Below are 20,235 nucleotides of genomic sequence, written 5' to 3'. Positions count from 1 at the left end.
TCCTGGGGTTTAGTATTTTGACTGACAACCTTTCTAAGAAATGCCTAGTGAAATATCTTTGAGATTCCTAAGATTTACCCCAAATCATAATGTAAGGATGTTATATCAAAAAGACATTTTAAACAAGTTCTTCAAATGATTCTTATGATGACTGAAGTTTGAGAACTAGAAAATGAGTACTCTTATATATTCTTTCTAAGACAGCATATTAATAAAGCTTTTTTTTGGAAGGCAATTCAGTAGAAACTCTGTCAACCAACCTGAGTTAACCAAGTCATCAGATAAAGTGACATACTATCCTGACTATATAACATGCATAGTGGTCCAGGGTTTTCTCAGTCTTGATGTCAGTAAGCTACTCTTTGATTTGCTCTTTATTTTGAACTGTCTTCTCATCAATGGCGCATTTGTTTAAAAACTTTTATGTTATCAGGTGTGCTAAGAAGTGAAGGCAGGAAGACAAGGGAGTATAAGGCCAGCCTGGACTATATGACAAGATCTGTTGTTATTTTATAATTGTGCTATTTAATATTACATAAAGGAAAAAGAGTTGTTTCCGGGAAAGGTAATTGGGATACATTGGATAAAGTGAAAAGTCTTCTCACGCACATACAAGAGTGGTCAAATGAAGGGTAAAAGTTTGGGAGGGGAATAAACATTCTGAATCATGCTGTACTCAGATTACTTTATATAAGCTTTTTCAATTCTTGCTCCACCTTTAAAAAAAAGAGGGCATGGGGACTAAAAAATATTTAAATAATTCTTTGTGATGTCATTTATCCAAGAATGATCTCATAAACTATACTTAGGGTCCTATGGTCAACAACACCAAATTACTTTTTCCTGAGAAGATTTTATTTCTTCTAAAGTTGTCGATTGATATGTATTCTTTACATCTATCTTTATTTTTGTATTTTTAAGTTAAAATAAAATGTTTAGGGGCCCAAGATGATGGAATGGTAGCAACTCAATATTCACTATATCTTCAGGATACAGAAATAAAACAGCTTGAGAGAAACTACTGGTGGGAAGGCATTGAAATCTCAGTTGTGAATAGTGTTAAAAACAAAACTCTCGGGCTGGGAAGGTGGCTCAGTGGTAGAGTATTTGACTTGCATGCATGAGGCCCTGGGTTCCATTCCTCAGCACCACATAAGCAAAAAGAAAAAAAGCCGGAAGTGGCGCTATGGCTTAAGCAGTAGAGTGCTAGCCTTGAGCTGAAGAGCTGAGGGACAGCGCCCAGGCCCAGAGTTCAGGCCCCACGACCTGGCCCAAAACAAAACAAAACAAAACAAAACTCTCACGAGTTGCCCGTGGCTCACATCTGTAATTCTAGCTACTCAGGCGTCTGAGCTCTGAGGATGGCAGTTCAAAGCTAGCCAGGGCAGGAAATCTGTGGGATTCTTATCGCCAACTAACCACACACACACACACACACACACACACACACACACACACACACACACACACACACACACACACACACACACACACACACACACACACACACACACACACACACACACACACAAAAGCTGGAACTGGAGCTGAGGTTCAAATGGTAGAGTGCCAGCCTTGAGCAAAAAAAACAAAAAAAAACAAAAAAAATGCCAAACCCCAAAACAACCTCAGGAACAGCACTGAGGCCTTGAGTTCAAGCCTCCAGATCGGTACCAAGAAACAAGAAGAAAAATAAAAGAAAGAAAAAAAAGAGGAGAGAGAACAAGGATTCACATGCTCAAGGCCATGTGAGGACACAGGGAGAAGATGGCCATCTGTCAGCCAAGGCTGGAGGCCCCAGGAGAAGTAAAATCTGCTGATGCATTAATCTTGGTCTTCTACACTCCAGAACTGTAAGAAAACAATTTCTGTTATTTAAGTCATCTGGTTTATAGTGTCCTGCTGTGATAAGCCTGACAAACTGCTAATACAATATCTGAAACATTTAAATCATAAAGTATAAGGCTGGGAATGTGGTAGAGCGCTTGCCTAGCATGCATGAAGCCCTAGGTTTAATTCCTCAGTACTACATAAACAGAAAAAGCCTAAAGTGGTGCTGTGACTTAAGTGGTAGAGTGATACCCTTTAGCAAAAGAAGCTCAGAGAGAGTGCCCAGACCCTGAGTTTAAGCCCCAGGACTGGCAAAAATATAAATAAATAAAATCACACAGTATTTTAAGCTGGAGATAAACACCCATTAATGAGAATAGAAAGAAACTGGGGCTGGAAAGGTGGCTCAGTGGTAGAGCGCTTGTCTTGCATGCATGAGGCCCTGGGTTCAATTCCTCAGAACCACATAAGCAAAAAGAAAAAAGCCGGAAGTGGCGCTGTGGCTCAAGTGGTAGAGTGCTAGCCTTGAGCTGAACTGCTGAGGGACAGCGCCCAGGCCCAGAGTTCAGACCCCACGACTGGACCCAAAAAAAAAAAAAAAAAAAAAAAAAAAGAAAAGAAAAGAAAGAAACTTCACAGGAATTTTGCAAGTAATTTAATGGAAGAAGGTAATTGAAGACTACAGCAAACTGGTTGTAGGCACAATGGAAAACAGAATGACCCCACGGGTCAATATTTTACTGATTTTGAAGGGCTGGATAGACTGATTCCAAACTAGGCTATATTCAGAATCACCATCTTAATCACTATATGGATTGGAACTGATCCCAGAAAAGATAAAAAGGAATCAAGCTCCCTCTATTCACAGCAATAACATCAAGTATTGGCCTTGATTAGACTTTCTGTTTACACTGTTATGTAGAGTAACAGAAACTTTATTAGAACAGCTCAAGAATGTAGGACTCAAAGCCTATACCCTTCCATGAAACCTTTTATAATTTAGATGGAAGGTATGTTTCCTTACTCTTCTTGTACAGATCTAGGTAAAAACATTTACACACATAGCACAGATGTTCATGTAAACACATCCATACTCACATATGTTCATATACAAAAGATACTTGCATAGATCCATACATATGCATGAATATACATCACCATATCTTCCAAACAGAACCACTAATCTTTCATCAATAATCTTAACTGCATAACCTACAGGTTTTGAGTTTAGCTTTTCTTTACATTTGACCAGATCTAATTTTTTTTTTTTTTTTTGGTTGGTCGTGGGGCTTGAACTCTGGGCCTGGGCGCTGTCCCTCAGCTCTTCAGCTCAAGGCGAGCGCTCTACCACTTGAGCTACAGCGCCACTTCCCAGATCTAATTTTTACACAGGACTTTCTGCTTAATTGGTCTCTTAAAGGGGGCGCTCTGAAAGAGCTTTTGGGTCTTTCTTTGTAATATCTCTATACATATTAACAATGAGGCCCTGGACAAGATTTATGTTTTCATTAAATTACAAATTCACTCTTCTCTAAAAAGGACATCTATATAATAATGTGATTATAGGCATATGTAAACTTTAGAATGAATAAAACATATATCCACTGCAAATATATACTTACTGCTATTGCTTAGGTCATAATATAGAATATTACCATCACCCAGAAGATTTCCTCGTGCTACTCCTCTTTGAGATTTGACTTCATCAAACCTCACCAGAAGGATAAATTGCACAGGAGTACAGAAGGTCTTGACTAAGACAGTTGCTATTTCTTGTTCATATCTCAAACTTCTATTTCCAACTGTCAGACCTCCTCATCTAAGTATGTTTCAGATGTATTTCAAATGTAACAGGGCTCAAGTGTATCTCACTGTATTTCCCCAATTTCCTTCCTTTTCTAGTTTTGTTAAATGCACTGTTTACTCAACCCATCCATTAAAGTCTCCTAAAGACTTGAGAATAATTGTGAACATTTCACATTCCTATCATCTAAATGACCCATGAATTGTTAAAGCTAGATTGTCTACAATACTCTAGAATATATATCCTTTCCTCTCATCACTAATCTCTATCACTAACAGTAATTTTGCCCAAATCGACACAATTGCTTATGTTATTTATTTATTTATTTATTTAGGGTCTGGTGGTGGGGCCTGAACTCTGGGCCTGGGCGCTGTCCCTCAGCTCTTCAGCTCAAGGCTAGTGCTCTACCACTTGAGCCACAGCACCACTTTTGGCTTTTTTCTTTTTGCTTATGTGGTGCTGAGGAATCGAACTCAGGGCCTCAGGCATGCAAGGCAAGCGCTCTACACTGAGCCACCTTCCCAGCCCTTGTTTATGTTTTTATAACAATCTTTCTATCCTTTACTTTTTCCCTAAAGCACCCTACTATATTCCTGGGGTTTTCCAAATATTTATTTAATCACATCAATACACTACCACTTTAAAGTCCTAGTTTCTCCCTGAGGCTTACCCCCCCCCCAAAAAAAATCTGCTTTGAATGCTAATGCTCACACATTGCTTTTTCAACAGATTTAGCCAACCCTTCTCTGATGTGCAATTTCTTCTGAAGTGTGAATGAAATGTACACTTTCAATCTTTGTTTAAGTCTCTCCTCTTTGGGTTTTGTCTGTATCTAAATCTAGATACCAATCGAACTAAATGTTTTTTTTTGTGAGCTACTAAAGAATAGGCACTGATCTAAGCACTTCATTCATTAGGTGTTTACAGTCGGGAATTTAAAGCAAGTAATTTGCCCAAGATCACATTTTTAACTAAACAGAAAAGCAGATTACAATTCTGATCGGTCTCCACCCAGGAAGGGCTCCTTTAAATGTTGCCTCTGACTACAACATATCAAATTCAGACCATAATGTACATGTGTATACATTGTGAGCCAGGAATTAGAGGAAAAAAAGCGGTATAACTTTGTCATAGCCAATAGTTACCTTTCTTGGGTTAGTTGGTCAAAAGTGTGCGCTTAGACCTATCTATGATTTCATGTACGTGTGCAACGAACACACAATATTTACCTTGGAAGCTAGCAAGAGGCATTGCATTTTGAGGTCATAGCGAGTAAGAAATTGTCATTCAGGGCAGGGATACAAAGTCCTCCAGGTTTTCCCCGTCTTTCCTGTGTCAGGCCACGTTTTTACTTTTAAATAGCATCTGCTGGTGGCATCCGTGTGTCACTTTTAATGGATGGCTATCCAAACGCTACTCTACCTGGGACCAATGTCATCGCTCTCACTACTCCCGTTACCGACTTGGGGAAGGCAGGGTGAAGGCAGGCTGTGTGCGGGAGCGCGGCACCGGGCCTGCTCCCCAGGATTCGTTCCCAGTAAGAGCTCGGTGCAGTTCTCAGCCCATCCAGTTGGTTTCCTTCTCAGGCCCAAGGCTCCGCGAAGGCGCAGGCGGACTTCCAGGCCTCGGGGTGGAGGGCCACCCCCGCCGGACCCGGCCCGCGGGGCGCCGGCAGCCCGGGAACGCGGATTCCCGCGCAAGACAGCCACAGGACCGCCGGGAGTCGCGAGCACGCAGCGCCGAGCGTGAGGCGCACGCGCTGCCGGCCCGGCGCGGCGGGACTCAGCCAGGCCGGCCGAGCCCAGAGACTGGGGTGCGCCCCGCCCTTCCCCCCACCTCGTAACCACACGAATGCACAGCGCGGGTATTTGGGGTGTGTTTTTTGACACCTCAAAGCGGTATCCAGCAGGCCGCTGGAGCCACCCGCCTCCACGCGCCAGCTAACTAGGAGCCGAAAGGACCGCGGCTAGAAGCAAGCCCCAAAGCCGGGGCTAGAGGGAACGAGGGCCCAGCGCCTCGGTGCGGGCGGGTGGTGCCCACTAACGGCTCTCGGAAGCCCCGCCCCTCGCCGGCCCCGCCCCCTCCGGCCCCGCCCCCCTCTGGGGGGCCTCTTCCTATTTTAGCACCCACGGGTTTGAAACCACCTCCTCCGCTGGCTTCCTCTTTCAGGCGGGCGGAGCCCCGCGCGGATCTCGCGAGATCTGGGTTGGCGCCGTGACCTCCATGTGGGAGCTACAGCTCCCTTAAGTAAACACTCGGCGCGGCCCAGCCTCGGCTTCTTCCGATTCGTGAGGCCGAGCGGCTGCCATAGCGCCCCGGGGCTAGTTCCGGTTTTCCCTCCTCCTCTGCTGAGCTGGGCGGACGCGCGGTCTGGGTGGCGCCGCTGCCGAGTTCGACCGCGAGTCCGGTCCGTCTTCCTCGCCCGTGCGCGCGCGCGCGCGCGCTCGCGCTCGCCTGCCCGCGGCGGAGATCCGGAGCCGCCCGGGAAGGCAGCGGCGGGCCAGGCGGGGCGCGGCGTCCCGAGCACCGGGGGAGACAAAGGCGAGCCCGGCCTCCCTCTCCTGGTACCAAGATGTGGATCCAGGTCCGCACCATCGACGGCTCCCAGACGCGCACCATCGAGGACGTCTCTCGCAAAGCCACCATTGAGGAGCTACGCGAGCGGGTCTGGGCGCTGTTCGACGTGCGGCCCGAGTGCCAGCGTCTCTTCTACCGGGGCAAACAGGTGAAGCGCACCCGCCTGGCCCCTTGCGAAGCCCCGGGCGGGAGCCCCCCCGGGCGCCGCCTCGGGATGCGTGGGCCTGAGGCTGGACGCGACGCGCGCGCGGGCTCCGCCTCGGGTGGGCAGGGGTGCGGGGCCCGGGCCTGCGGTGTGTGGTGGTGGTGGTGGGGACGGGCTGAGGGGGAGGGCGCGACTACAGGTGCGCCTGGTGGGTCGCGCGGGGAGGGCAGCCCGGGACGTGGAGACCTTGCCGTTGTTTATCCAGTGGGACAGCGACCTCAGGCTCAGCTTGCTCCGGGCTCCTGGCTTCCCGCGCTCGGGAGGCCTTGGAGAGTGGGGAGGGCAGCGGGCGCTGCTGGCAGCCATGCCACAGCGCGGGAGGCGCGAGCTGGCTTCTCCGACTTCGCTAGGGTCCGCAACGTGTCTTCGTACCCAGGTTGGAGATGGAAAGTATGACATTGCTCCCTCTGGCACAACCTGGAAGGCTCTGGGCACGCTTGGATAAGGATTTTCTGAACATTGGGTCCCTTCTCCTTTCGCTGTGCAGCCTACATTGGTGGCATCGGTCTTGGATGTGCCAGGAAACCTGGGCTGGTGGAGCGATTGATGTAACCCGGGGCTAGGTTTACACCGCTGTTTCTGGGGCTGTGGTTCATTCCCCGACGCCTCTTCTTACCACTCACTTTCGAGTATTCTCCGTATTCAGGCTTTTTAAACGGCACTGTAGCGTGGCCAGAAGTAACTTGGGAGGCTGAAAGTCTTTCAGCTGTGCGTGTGATTGTGAGCATCTCCGATAGTTGTATGATATTTGCCAAGAGCTGGTCAGTCTGCGATCTTTCCAGTCCCACCAATAAATCTAGTGGACCATGCCTAGACAGACGCCTCAGGCCTATCTTTGTGTGTGTGTGTGTGTGTTGTCTTCTGGTTTTTATTCCATTGAAAAGTTGGCTTCTTGCACTTGATAGATCAGTTTGGCTCCAGTCCTGAGGTCTGAAATAAATGGAGATCATTTTGATTAGGTAGAAGTAGCCTACAAGCTGCAAAAAGTTTGCAAGGAATATTTTTCTCCCTTTCACAGGCTTACCTTTCTAAGATTGTCCAGATACTTTAAAAGAAAATTTACAATGGGGAAAAAGCCATCCAGGTATTGTTGTTTTATATTTGCATCCAAGCACAGAACACAAGTATTTGTGACTTGTAAAAAGAGATGTCCCACTCGATTGTAAGCTTTGCTTTGACATAGTTGTACCTGTATTAAATAATAGATAGTTTTGTGTTTCAGTGCCTCAAGTGGCAGAAAACTTTTTTCCTTTTGGTCACAGGTGAAAAGCTGAGTTCTCTGAATTTTATTTTCTAGTAAGTAATAATAGTACATAAATTTCTAGGACGCTTTGGTGGCTCCAGAACCAGAGATAGAAGTGAAGAATGAGGCTATATTTCTTGATGGCACTCCTAAAGTCTAGTGATCTAATATTCCAAACTATAGTGCATCTGGATGTCTTGAGGAAATGCTACAAGACTGAAATGCAGAGCTACAAAGTAAAATTTCAGTAAACCAGGAACATAGTTCCAGATTCTGGGAAAAACTATCAAGTACAACCTTTTTTTGTACTTCTTCCCCTGTCAGTTGATAACCTACTACTTTGATGCCAGCCATTGATGTAGAGAAAATGAAGATATCCAGTGGTGTTCAGGTCCTTATGAACTGACAAGTAGTGTAGTATCTCTATTTGTCTTTGGAGATCCATAATCTTCAGAGTATAGTGTGCCTGTAGCAGGCAACTACTTCATTGTCACACTATCCTGTAAAATACCTTTGTGCTCATTAGAAAAAGGAAAGTCTTTTCTCAGGATATATTACTGCTACATGTTAAATAAAGCATCATGCATACATAAATAAAAAAATTTGTAAATAAAACTAATTGGTATAAGGCATTATGATATTTCCAGCTTACTAGGAAGGTTGAAACAGTATCTTTTGAACTTACCCTTGGTAACATAGCAAGACACACAGACTTACATGCACACACACAAACAAACCTGGATGCTGGTGGCTCATAGCTATAATCCTATTCACTCAGAAGGCTTGAGAGCTAAGAATTGTGGTTTGAGGCCAACCTGGGCAGGAAAGGCCATGAGGCTTTTTTTGGGGGGGGGGGTTCAATCATGGGGCTTGAACTCAGGGCCTGGATGCTGTCCCTGAGCTTTTCTGCTCCACTTCTGGTTTGCTGGCTAATTGGAGCTAAGAGCCTCACAGACTTTCCTGCTGGCTTTTCCAGGCTGGCTTTGAACTGCAATTCTTCTACTCAGCTTCCTGAGTAGCAAGGTTACATGAGCCACCAGGGTCTTACATCATGAGACTCTTTTATCTCCAATTAACCACCAAAAAGCTAGTAGTGAAGTTGTGGCTCAAGTGGTAGTAGTGGTAGAGTGCTAGCCTTGAGCAAAAAGTCCAAGGACAGTGCTCAGGCCCTCAAGTCTCAGGACCAGCACACACAAAAAAGAAATGACATTGTATGTGTGTTAACCCCTTTTCCCTTCCCTGCTTATTAAGTCTTCTGCTTAGACTGACTTATACATATTTATTTCAGATTTCAAGTGTACTTAAGAATTCCAAGTATGGGCTGGGAAGGTGGCTCAGTGGTAGAGTGCTTGCCTTGCATGCCTGAGGCCCTGGGTTTGATTCCTCAGCACCACATAAGCAAAAAGAAAAAAGCCGGAAGTGATGCTGTGGCTCAAGAGGTAGAGTGCTAGCCTTGAGCTGAAGAGCTGAGGGACAGCGCCCAGGCCCAGAGTTCAGACCCCACGACTGGACCCCCACCCCCCAAAAAAAAAGAATTCCAAGATCTTGATGAACATTCAAATTTTAAAATGAGTGTTTATAGGATAGTACTACTATTTAGACTCTTTCCTGGTTTCTTAGGACCAGCAACATTAGTTTTGCATGGGCACAACACATCTATCTGCTAAAGAAGAATCTATATTCTAACTTAGTCTCTAAGTGACCTATCCACAGATTTAGTTTGAGAAGCTGCAAGTTTGACTCCACTTTTTTTCCCCCCAGTGGTACTGGGCTTTGTGTGGGTGCTTGAACTCATGGCCTGAGCTTTTTCGCTCAAGGCTAGCGCTCTACCACTTGGAGCCCGTGCCACTTCCAGTTTTCTGGTGGTTAAGTTGAGATTAGAGTCTCACGGAGTTTCCTGCTGGGCTAGATTTGAACCTCTGTCCTTGGATCTCAGCCTCCTAAGTAGCAAGGATTTTTCTCAGCCCTTGATTCACTTACAAGGATCAAAATAGAAACTTGAAATTTAGGGCTGACATTTTGGTTAGAGTAGGGAAACCTCATTTGAACTTTCTTGTCAGGGAAGTTGAGTTTGAGACACTGGAAAGTGGATTTTTTCCCCAAAACGTGTGTGTGTGTGTGTGTGTGTGTGTGTGTGTGTGTGTGTGTGTGTGTGTGTGTGTGTGTGTGTGTGTGTGTGTGTGTGTGTGTGTGTGTGTGTGTGTGTGTGTGTGTGTGTGTGTGTGTGTGTGTGTTACACAGAGACAGAGACCAGGGCTTGAATTCAAGGCCTCAGTAGCTTCTTGAGCCATACCTCTAGTCTGGCTTTTTGTTGGTTGTTTTGGAGATGGAGTCTCAACTGCCCCTACTGGCTTCAAACTGAGATCCATCAACTCAGCTTCCTGAGTATCTAGAATTATGGGCATAAGCCACTGGCACTCAACTAATTTTTTTTTTTTTTGAGACAAGGTCTTGTTATATAGCCCGGGCTGGACTCAAAATTGAGATCCACCTGCCTCAGTCTTCCAAGTGCTGGGGTTATAGGTATGTATCACCTCATTGGACTTTGACTTTGATCTCTAAATCTTCGAGAATCCAGAGTGGAACATATAATGTAAAGGAAAAAAGTATGTGATAGTGTGAAGAAAGGTTGACTCTAGGCAAGTTACAGCTTTTGTTACAGGGTTTCATACCTTGATTGCTTAGGGTTCTACTCTTTAGGCATACTTTTCCTGTCAAATCAAGTTTAGAAAAACTACCATTCAAAGCAATTTAATATTTATTCTTGGTTATTTTGTAGAAACTAGTCAGAAGAGAGTAGGAATGTCCCCCAAGATTCCTCTGACTCTTGGGTCTCAGACTTAATAGAAAAAATACTTGTGAAGGCAGGGCATGGTGGCTCACAAGTGTAGTTCCAGATAGTGGGAGGCAGAGGTGGGAGGATTGCTGCTGGAGGCTGGCTAAGGGAAAAAAGCATGAGACCCTATATAAAAAAAATAAAAAAAAGCATAAAGGGCTGGGGACATTGCTCCAGTGGTAGGTAGAGTACCTTCCTAGCAAGCACAAAATCCTGAGTTCAAACCCCACTGCTACAGGAAAGGAAGGAAGAGAGTGGGAGATGGTCTCACCTTGTAACCCAGGCTGCTAGAACTATCTACCAATGCTCTTGCCACAGCCTTCCAAATACAGGAATTGCAGGCCTGAACCACCATGCTCATCTTTATTCCTCCCTCCCTCGCTTCAGTCTTGGGGCTTGAATTTAGGGTCTCGGTGCTGTCCCAGAGCCTCTTTGTGCTCAAGGCTAATACTCTACCACTTGAGTCACAGTGCTACTTCTGGCTTTTTCATAGTAGTTTATTCTGGCTTCAAACCCCAATACTCAGATCTCAGCCTCCTGAGTGTAGGTAGAATTACAGGTGTGAGCCACCAGTGCCCAGTGTTTATTCCTGTCTTTATTGTGGGCATACTCTAGCTATTATAGAATCTTTTTCTACTCTAAATACTACTTTTTTTGTTTTGTAATTGTCAGTGTTCCTTGGTTTGAATGTTTAGTCAGATTGTTTTTTTTTTTTTCATTGCTTCCAGAATTGGTGTTCTTTTGGCTATTGTCCCCCCCACCCCCTTCCAGGATTCTGAATTAGTGGAGTTCTTTGGATTTTTTTTTCTGATTATATTGACATCCTATTGATTTAAGAGCTTATCTGCTTACTCCCTTGGGATATTTCTTATGCTTATTTAGACTAAGCATGATATCTCTGTCTTTGTATGTATGTTTTGTAGAACTGTGCCTATACTAGTCAGTTACTCTGCCATTACCCTAAATTGCATTTTCAGCCCCTAGGCAAACTAATGTGAGATAATACCTAATTTAATTCCTTTACTGACAGTTTGTAACATTTTTGATCCCTTGTTCTACTTAATAAATGTGAATGCTTGTAACTTGTAGGTTGTACTAGGTGTGTTCTTGGATCATGTAAATATACAATCACTGATATATGTGACTTTATAATTAAAGGAGAGAGTTACTTTTTGTTTGGTTGACTTCACAAAGTCTGGGTAGTTTTAGATAGTTGTGAATGGTGATTAAATATTACATTATGGGGCTGGGAAGGTGGCTCAGTGGTAGAGCGCTTGCCTTGCATGCATGAGGCCCTGGGTTCGATTCCTCAGCACCACATAAGCAAAAATAAAAAAGCCGGAACTGGCGCTGTGGCTCAAGTGGTAGAGTGCTAGCCTTGAGCTGAAGAGCTGAGGGACAGCGCCCAGGCACAGAGTTCAGGCCCCACGACTGGACCAAAAAAAAAAAAAAAAAAATAAAAATAAATATTATAAGGAGAGGAAAATGACTGGTGTGTTTCTGGGGCAGTGGTAGCCTGATCTTTAAGCTCAGTTTTCGTATTTTAACTATCATAGTGAAAGAGCCAACAGTGTTTTATAAAGAAACAAAATGGAGAATTAGTTACCTAAGTGCTATTATAACAAAGTTTCAAAATGCTTTAGTAGCTTAAAACCACAGAAATTTGTTTTTGTTCTAGAGCTAGAATTCAAGATGTCAGTCATCTGGTGTTATCTTATAGCTCTATGGGAGAATTTCCTTGCATTTTTGTGTCTGTCTCTGTCTACATTTATATTAGCACCAGTCATACTTGATTAGCGGCTCACCTTAGTGACTTCATTTTAACTTAATTCCCTTTTTGAAGAACAGTTGAAGAATTCAGCATATATGTTTTGGGAGGATATACCTCAGATCATAGGTTTTGCCTTTGTTTTAGTTTGCACTCAGGCCTTCAATCTTCCTCTAGCTGAAGTTGTTGAGCTATACACCCCAATACTTTTTTGTTTTCCCTTCTCTCTCTCTCTCTTCCTCTCTCCCTCTCTTCTCTTGCCCTCCCTCTCTCTTCGCTTCCACCACCCCCCTCCCCGGTTTTCTTGCTTATGCACAGCTAGGCCTTAGCCTGCAGACCTTCCGAAGACCTCTTCTATAGCTAGAATCAAAGATGTCACCACTACACCTGGCTTGTTGATTGAGATGGGATGGGGTCCAGCTGACCTGGAACCAGATTCCCCCCAGTTGCTGGAATTCAGCAAGCATTGGTCCTACTTTTGCATTTCTTCAGTCAACTGTGTACCCAGATTACCTCTAAATAACCTATTTCCAAGTAAGGTCAGATTCAGATGTAGGATTATTTTGGGGGTGGAAGGAGGTGGCATGAAGCTAGGGCTTTGTGCATACTATGTAGATGCTCTTCCACTGCACTACATCTTAAGCCTATTGCCTACTCTGGAGTAGGACTACAAACATTTGTTTTTTGAGGGAACACACTTTGACTTACAACTCAAAACATGTTATCTCAAAATATAGACAATTTATGCAAGGTAATTTATTTGCTGTTCATCCTGGAAGACTTCCTGATAAAACTTAATCTTTGAAGTTGCATAAAATTAAGAGAGCTTTAGGATACTTATTTAAAATGAAAAAAAAAGAGAGAGAGCTTTAGGTAAGTGGAAGATAACATGAAAATTTTACAATGTTTCAGAAATATGAAGTATTTGACTTAATCACGATGAACACAAGGTCATAAAACAACTTGTTTTCAAAATTTACATTTTTTCCTTCCAGTGGATTCAGGCACTAGTCATTAAAATATTTGTTGAGAAAGCTAAGTACAACTGTAATGCCAGCACTCATGAGACTGGAGTAGAAAGATCTTTAAGTAGAGGCCATTCTGAGTTATATAGCAAAACCTGTCTCTAACACTAAACCAAAAACAGAATTAGTGAGATCAGTGTAGAGGTGTGGTGGTGGTTGTTGAGGGTTTTTTTTTTTTTGTGGGGGGGAGAGGGTAGGGAAATCATGATGACGCAGGTATGCTTTTTTAAAAAAAAAATGACTAGCACTTCTCTCTAGTTAATGTAGAGTGGTTCTTAAGAATTTATTAAAGGTATGCTTTTTTAAAAAAAAAAAATGACTAGCACTTCTCTCTAGTTAATGTAGAGTGGTTCTTAAGAATTTATTGGGGTCCAGAGAAGGTACATCAGAGAACATAAGACAATATGAATGGTTTCAAGATCACTAAGTTTTCATGCTATGAACTTTATTTTAGTAGTTTGGCGTGGACATTTGGTCAACTGAAGATGTAGGAAAATTGTTTTGAGAGAAACATTTCAATAAGTATTTTTCTTTTTTTTTCTAGTTGGAAAATGGATATACTTTATTTGACTATAATGTTGGACTGAATGATATAATTCAGCTACTAGTACGCCCAGACTCTGATCTTCCTAGCACATCTAAACAGACGGATATACAGGCTAAACCCTGTTCTAATAGTCCACCTAAAGTAAAGAAAGCTGCAAGGGTGGGATCTTCCAGTCAGCCTTCTACATCAACTCGTGCTTGTCTCATTGATCCTGGCTTTGGACTATATAAGGTATGTCGTCTTCATACTTCTTAGTTGTGAGAATACTGATGTCTACTTGACTCAAGTCATCATGAATAAGTAAATACTGATTGCCATTTGAAAGTAAGATTGGGTTATTAATAGTTTTAACTTTTAAAAGTAGTTTTTAAAAGTTTGCTGTGAATTAAGCAAATACATGCATATGTTCAAAGAATGATAAAATACTTGTTATAATTCCATCAAATAGAATGATGTCTTTAAAGACTGTGTGCTCCTTTAAGAATACATTTCCCTCTCTAAAAGGTAAACTATTTATTTGGACTTTTGCGATCATTTTGTTTTTCTTTGGTTTTATAATCTGTGTATATTTCTCTATAAACAATAATGTTATTTTGTCTATAATTGAATTTTTTATGATGGTAATTCTACTTTCTCCAACATTGAGAGATTATTCTGGTGCATATAGCTGTTTTATTCTTTCATGCTATTACATTCTGTTTTATTAACATGCTACTATATAGTTAATCCATAATTAATAGACTCGTGGACTATTTCCAGTTTCAGCTGCTTTTAATAGTGTTATTGAAACTTTAATGTGTATCTTGATGCATATGTTCAAGAATTTCTTTAGATTTCTATCCAACAATAGAAGTTCTGATTGTTCACTCAATGGCTGCCATCAGACTTCCTTTTGTTCCATTGGCCTATTTGTCTACTCATGTGCCCATATCATTCTAGCCATGTAGCGTTTTTTTATTTCTTCCATTTCCAGAACTTTTTTCCAGTCTTCAAGAGTGTTTTGGCTTTTGGGTTAGAAACAAATGAAACACTCAAAATTAAAATTGTTAGAATTATCCAAGCTCTACAAACCATCTGTTAAGATTTCAGTGGCATTGCATCTGCAGATCAGTGTAGAGATTGGTATCTTTAACAATCCTGGGGGGTTATTTGTTTTTTATTTTTGTTTATGGTTTTGTTTTTGTGCTGGTCACGAGACTTGAACTCAGGGCCTGGGTGCTGTACTTGAGCTTTTTTGCTCAAGGCTAGCGTTCTATTACTTGAGCCACAGCTCCACTTTTAGCTTTTTTTGGTAGTTAATTAGAGATAAAAGTCTTATGGGCTTTCCTGCCCCAGATGGCTTTGAACCATGATCCTCAGATCTCAGTCTCCTACTAACTAGCATTACAGGTGTGAGCTACCAGCAATGTTGAGTTTCTTAATTCATGAACATGTTCAGTCTTTTTATTCATGAACATGAGACATGTCCATTAATTTAGATCTTTTGACATCTTTTTGGGGAGGGTGGGGTGCTTGTAAGGCTTGAACTCAGGGCCTGGGTGCTGTCCTGAGCTTTTATTCTCAAGGCTGTCATTTTACTACTTGAGCCTAGCTCAACTAACAGCTTTTTTAGTGGTTAACTAGAGATAAGAGTCTCAGGGACTTTCCTGCTCAGGCTAGCTTTGAAATGTGATGCTCAGATCTCAGCCTCCCAAGTTAGGTAAGAACACAGGCATGAACCACTAGTGCCCAGTATCTTTTAATAAATATTCTTGTTTGACCTATTATTGGTAGTATTATCTTTCTTTGTACCTGTACTGAAGCTTGAAGTCAGGACCTGGGCTCTGTCCCTTAGCTTTTTCATTAAAGGCTGGCACTCTGACCATTTGAGATTTATTTCTGGCTTTTTGATGGTTAAATGGAGATGAGTCTCAAGGACTTTCCTGATGAAGCTGGCTTTAAACCTTGATCCTCAGTTCTGGGCTTCTTAAGTAGTTAGGATTACAAGCTTGAGCCAGCAATACCTGGTTATAAATGGTTATCTTTGTAAGTGGTCATTAATTTGCTGGTACATAAGAAGTACTGTTGACTTATTTATTGACTTTTGTCCTGCAGTATTTTCAAATTCCATTATAATAGAGTGACAGTTTTATTTCCTCCTTTTCTATTTTTTGCAACTTGTTTATTAGTTGGGATGAAGTGACATATTCAGATAAAGGTATATTAAACTCATATTTTCAAATGTTTTGAAAATCAAAATTTAATAGATGAAATTTTTATTTAAGGAAATGCAAATAGATTTAATTTGAGTCTTAGGAAAAATGCAAACATAAATATGGAAGGAATCAAGAAAGCTGGTAAAGAGCCTGGTGCAACAGCCTCTGTCTATTTACCTCAGTTAGGAGATTGAGATCAGGAGGATCATGGTTCAAGGTAAATCCAGGCAGAAAAGTTCGTGAGACTCCATGTCAGTCAGTAAACCGGGTATGGTGTATCAGCCTGTGATCCTTGGTGTACGAGAGACTATAAATAGGATCACATTGTAAAGTCAGCCCTGGGCAGAAATTTTGGTCTCCCTGTCTGAAAAATAAAGCAAAAAGGTTTAGAGGAGTAGCTCAAGGGTAGAGTGCCTGCCAAACAAGTATAAGGGTGTAAAGTTCAAATTCCAGTATGGGGGGAGGGGAGGAGAGGGAGAGGGACCCCACAGACGAGAGAACACCAATACATAGTTATGATTATTAACTGATATATTTTGTCGCAATGTCAGAAAGTGGGGATCATTCATTATTAGAAAATGTCCTAGTATATTTCTTTGTATTAATGAATAAAGAAAAAGTATCTAATTTAAAGCATTTTGTGTATCTAAATACAAATTTGAATCCATTCATGATTTTACACAAATAAAATAGATGAATATGTCAGACCATGCTTGGCATTATGCTTAATGATGATGAAAAACTCAAAAGTGCTCCTATTGAAAATAAGAGCCAGTCAGGAAAGCCAATTAATATTGGTGTTACTTGATATCTTTCTGTAAGTGCTAGATAATACAGTAAGGCAGGAGAGAAAAAAATGTTTTGAGAAGGTAAAGTTAACGATTGCAGATAGCTGGGAAAACTTTAAAACAAACCTAATATTGTAATGCTATTAGATTTCCTTGCTGTAATCAATCAGTAGAGGGGGGAACCCCCCCAAATGTCATAAATCTAGAAATAAATTAGGATATAAATTGAAATTGTATCCTATGTAGTCCTCCCTCCCTCTCTTTCCCTTCCTCTGTTCTTCTCAGTAAGTATCTTTTTGAGTATCCAGTTGTGACAATTCTATTCCAGTTGCTGTTAGTACAATGATAAACAACTGTGGTTTCTTCATGGCATTTTCAAAGGGTCTAACTTTTGTTGAATTGCTATTTTAAGGCACTGAAAATTAACTGTGTTTTATCTATATCACCTATTTATTTGTCATATATATACTTACTCTGTTTTCTCTTGCCAGTAATAAAATGCCACAGATTGGATGAGATTTGTATTTTTTTTCCCTTGTTTTAATTTATAAGCTGGGTGTCAGAGGCTCACACCTGTAATCCTGGCTACTCAGAATGCTGAGCCTTTTTTTTTTTTTTTTTTTGCTGGTCCTGTGGCTTGAACTGGGGACCTGGACACCATCCCTGAGCACTTTTGCTCAAGGCTACTACTCTACTATTTTGAGCCATAGCATGGTTTTCTGTGGTTAATTGGAGCCAAGAGTCTCCTAGTCTTTCCTGCCCGGGCTGTTTTTTGTGATCCTCAGATCTCAGCCTCCTGAGTAGCTAGGATTACAGGTGTGAGCCACTGATGCCTAGCTTTCCCTGAGACTCTTATCTCCACTTGACCACAAAAAAGCCAGAAGTAGAAGTGTAAATCAAGGGATAGAGTGACAGCCTTGAGTGAACAAGTTAAGGGACAGTGGCAGGTCACGAGTTCAAGAAGTATTGGCATAAACACACAAAAATTATGGCTTATACTTTTGTTGAAAGAGCAATGGTCTATATAGTGATAGCTTTTTTTGTTGGCAGTCCCAATGTGGCATAGAGTAAGAGATACAGTGTATGTATTCTTACAAATTATAAATAACTGTGTTAGTTAATTTTGCACATTTATTTATTTTTATTTTTAAGAGATTGTTACATAGTTGCTTACCACGTTGCCCAGGTTGACCTCAAGTAATTCTCTTGCTTTAGTTCCCTAGTAGCTGAGACTACAGGTGCACCATGCCAACATTTCTGTATTCTACCTACCAGTGGAAATTAAAGTCAAACACAGCCTTTAACAGGGGATGAAAAATATTTAAGCCTCAGCACTACCAGTATTCTACTTTATTTTTTCACATTTTATTTTTTAAATAAGTTGCTTATTTTAGAACATGTACTAGTAACTTTTTTTAGTACTTTGACCAAAATACCTGACAAACAGCCAGGTCCCGTGTGCCCGGGTATGGAAGGATTTGTCACTTTATGGTAGATAGGAGGCAAGAGAGGAAGAGACTGAGAACCAGGTATAGCCTCCAGAGGCTTGCCTCCGGTATGACTCTTACCTCCTGAAGTTTCTGGAACCTCACAAAATAGTTCCACTAGCTAGGGACCAAGTAATATTCCACACCTATCCCCAAAGATCAAGCTCACAGTCTCCTAGCTACTCAGGAGGCTGAAATCTGAGGATCACAGCTCGAAGCCAGCCAGGCAGAAAAATTGGTGAGACTCTTACCTCCAATTAATCACTAGAAAACCAGAAGTGGCACTGTAGCTCAGTGGTAGAGCACCAGCCTTTTTTTTTTTTTTTTGCCGGTCATGGGGCCTGAACTCTGGGTCTGGGCGCTGTCCCTCAGCTCTTCAGCTCAAGGCTAGCACTCTACCACTGGAGCCACAGCGCCACTTCTGGCTTTTTCTGTTTATGTGGTGCTGAGGAATCGAACCCAGGGCCTCATGCTTGCAAGGCATGCACTCTACCGCTGAGCTACCTTCCCAGCCCGAGCACCAGCCTTGAGCAGAATTGCTCAGAGACAGCACCCAGTCCCTAAGTTCAAGCACCAGGATCGACAACTACATACACATAGTTTTTCTTTTATATTATTTGTGGTAGGGTTCTTGCTAGTGCTGCTTGGGATTAAACCCAAGGCCTTGCACATACTGAAAATTTGTGCTGCTATTGAATTAATTACTAATTCTAGACTTTCCTTTTATAAATGTAGAGGTTTCTGTAATTAAGATTGCTTTCTGGTGCTGGGCGCCGGTGGCTCATGCCTGTAATCCTAGCTACTCAGGAGGCTGAGATCTGAGGATCACGGTTCAAAGCCAGCCTGGACAGGAAAGTCTGTGAAACTCTTATCTCCAATAAATCACCAGAAAATGGAAGTGGCGCTGTAGCTCAAGTGGTAGAGCGCGCCTTGAACTGAAGAGCACAGGGACAGTGCTCAGGCCCAGAGTTCAAGCTCCACGATCTACAAAACAAAACAAACAAACAAAAAAAAAGATTGCTTTCTGAATAAACAAGTTTTTGTTTTTTTCCTTCCTTTTTTTTTTTTTGGTGCTGGTCCTGAAGTTTGAACTCCAGGCTGGGCACTGTCCCTGAGCTTCTTTGGCTCAAGGCTAGTGCTCTACCACTGAGCCACAGCCCCACTTCTGGTCTTTTCTGAATAGTCCTGCAGGGCGGACTTTGAACCACAATCCTTAGATCTCAGCCTCCTGAGTAGCTAGGGTTATAGGTGTGAGCCACTAGCACCCAGCCTTTTTCTTCCTTTTGATTACAATATTTAAGAATCTGGTCTGTAGAAGATTGTGAAGGGACTAGGCTTATTCATTCTCACTATATTGAACATTAGTTGACTGACTATAGGAACTAAACTTATTTTCTGAATTAGGGTGTTCTTTTGATACCTAAGTTAATGTGGGAGACATATTTTGTAGTGGTTGTCATCTAGCCTAAATTATGTGTTTTAGATTGGTTAAGTTTTAAGGCCTAGCTAACAGTATAACATTGTTAAGCTTTTTACACAGGCTAGGAATGTGGCTTAGTGGTAGAGTGCTTGCCTAGCATGCATGAAGTCCTGGGTTCGATTCCTGAGTACCACATAAACAGAAAAGGCTGGGGCAGTGCACAGTTCCCAGAGTTCAAGTCCCAGGCCTAACAAAAAGAAAAAAGAAAAAGCCGAAAGTGGCACTGTGGCTCACATGGTAGAGATCTATTCTTGAACAAAAAAGAAGCTCAGGGATAGAGCCCAGACCCAGAGGTGAAGCCCCAGGACTAGCCCAAAAGAAAGGAAAAGGGCAGCCGTTTTATTTGTGTACATTATATTCTTGCTAAGTTGGCACTTTATGTGGATTTTCTTACCTTATCTCAAATATACTGCAAGGTATGTCTTTAACACATTTCAAAATATGAGGTTG

The 20,235-nt window shown here is 42.2% G+C and overlaps 1 protein-coding gene across 1 annotated transcript in view; it reads left to right on the top strand.

The window, feature by feature from the left end:
- The first annotated feature begins 6,040 nt into the window (after window positions 1–6,040).
- Window positions 6,041–20,235, top strand: part of Uhrf2 (ubiquitin like with PHD and ring finger domains 2) — an 81,254-nt gene continuing 67,059 nt past the window's right edge. The window contains exons 1-2 of the mRNA XM_070033233.1: window positions 6,041–6,359; window positions 13,833–14,066. Coding sequence (XP_069889334.1) covers window positions 6,207–6,359; window positions 13,833–14,066 — 387 coding nt within the window. The 5' untranslated portion in view covers window positions 6,041–6,206. The remainder of the gene's footprint in view (window positions 6,360–13,832; window positions 14,067–20,235) is intronic.

Source organism: Dipodomys merriami, unplaced genomic scaffold, assembly GCF_024711535.1.
Source record: "Dipodomys merriami isolate MVZ:Mamm:240054 unplaced genomic scaffold, mDipMer1.0.p SCAF_22, whole genome shotgun sequence".
Lineage (NCBI taxonomy): Eukaryota > Metazoa > Chordata > Mammalia > Rodentia > Heteromyidae > Dipodomys > Dipodomys merriami.
Note: the sequence above shows the minus strand (reverse complement) of the source record. Positions and strands in the feature narration are given on the sequence as shown.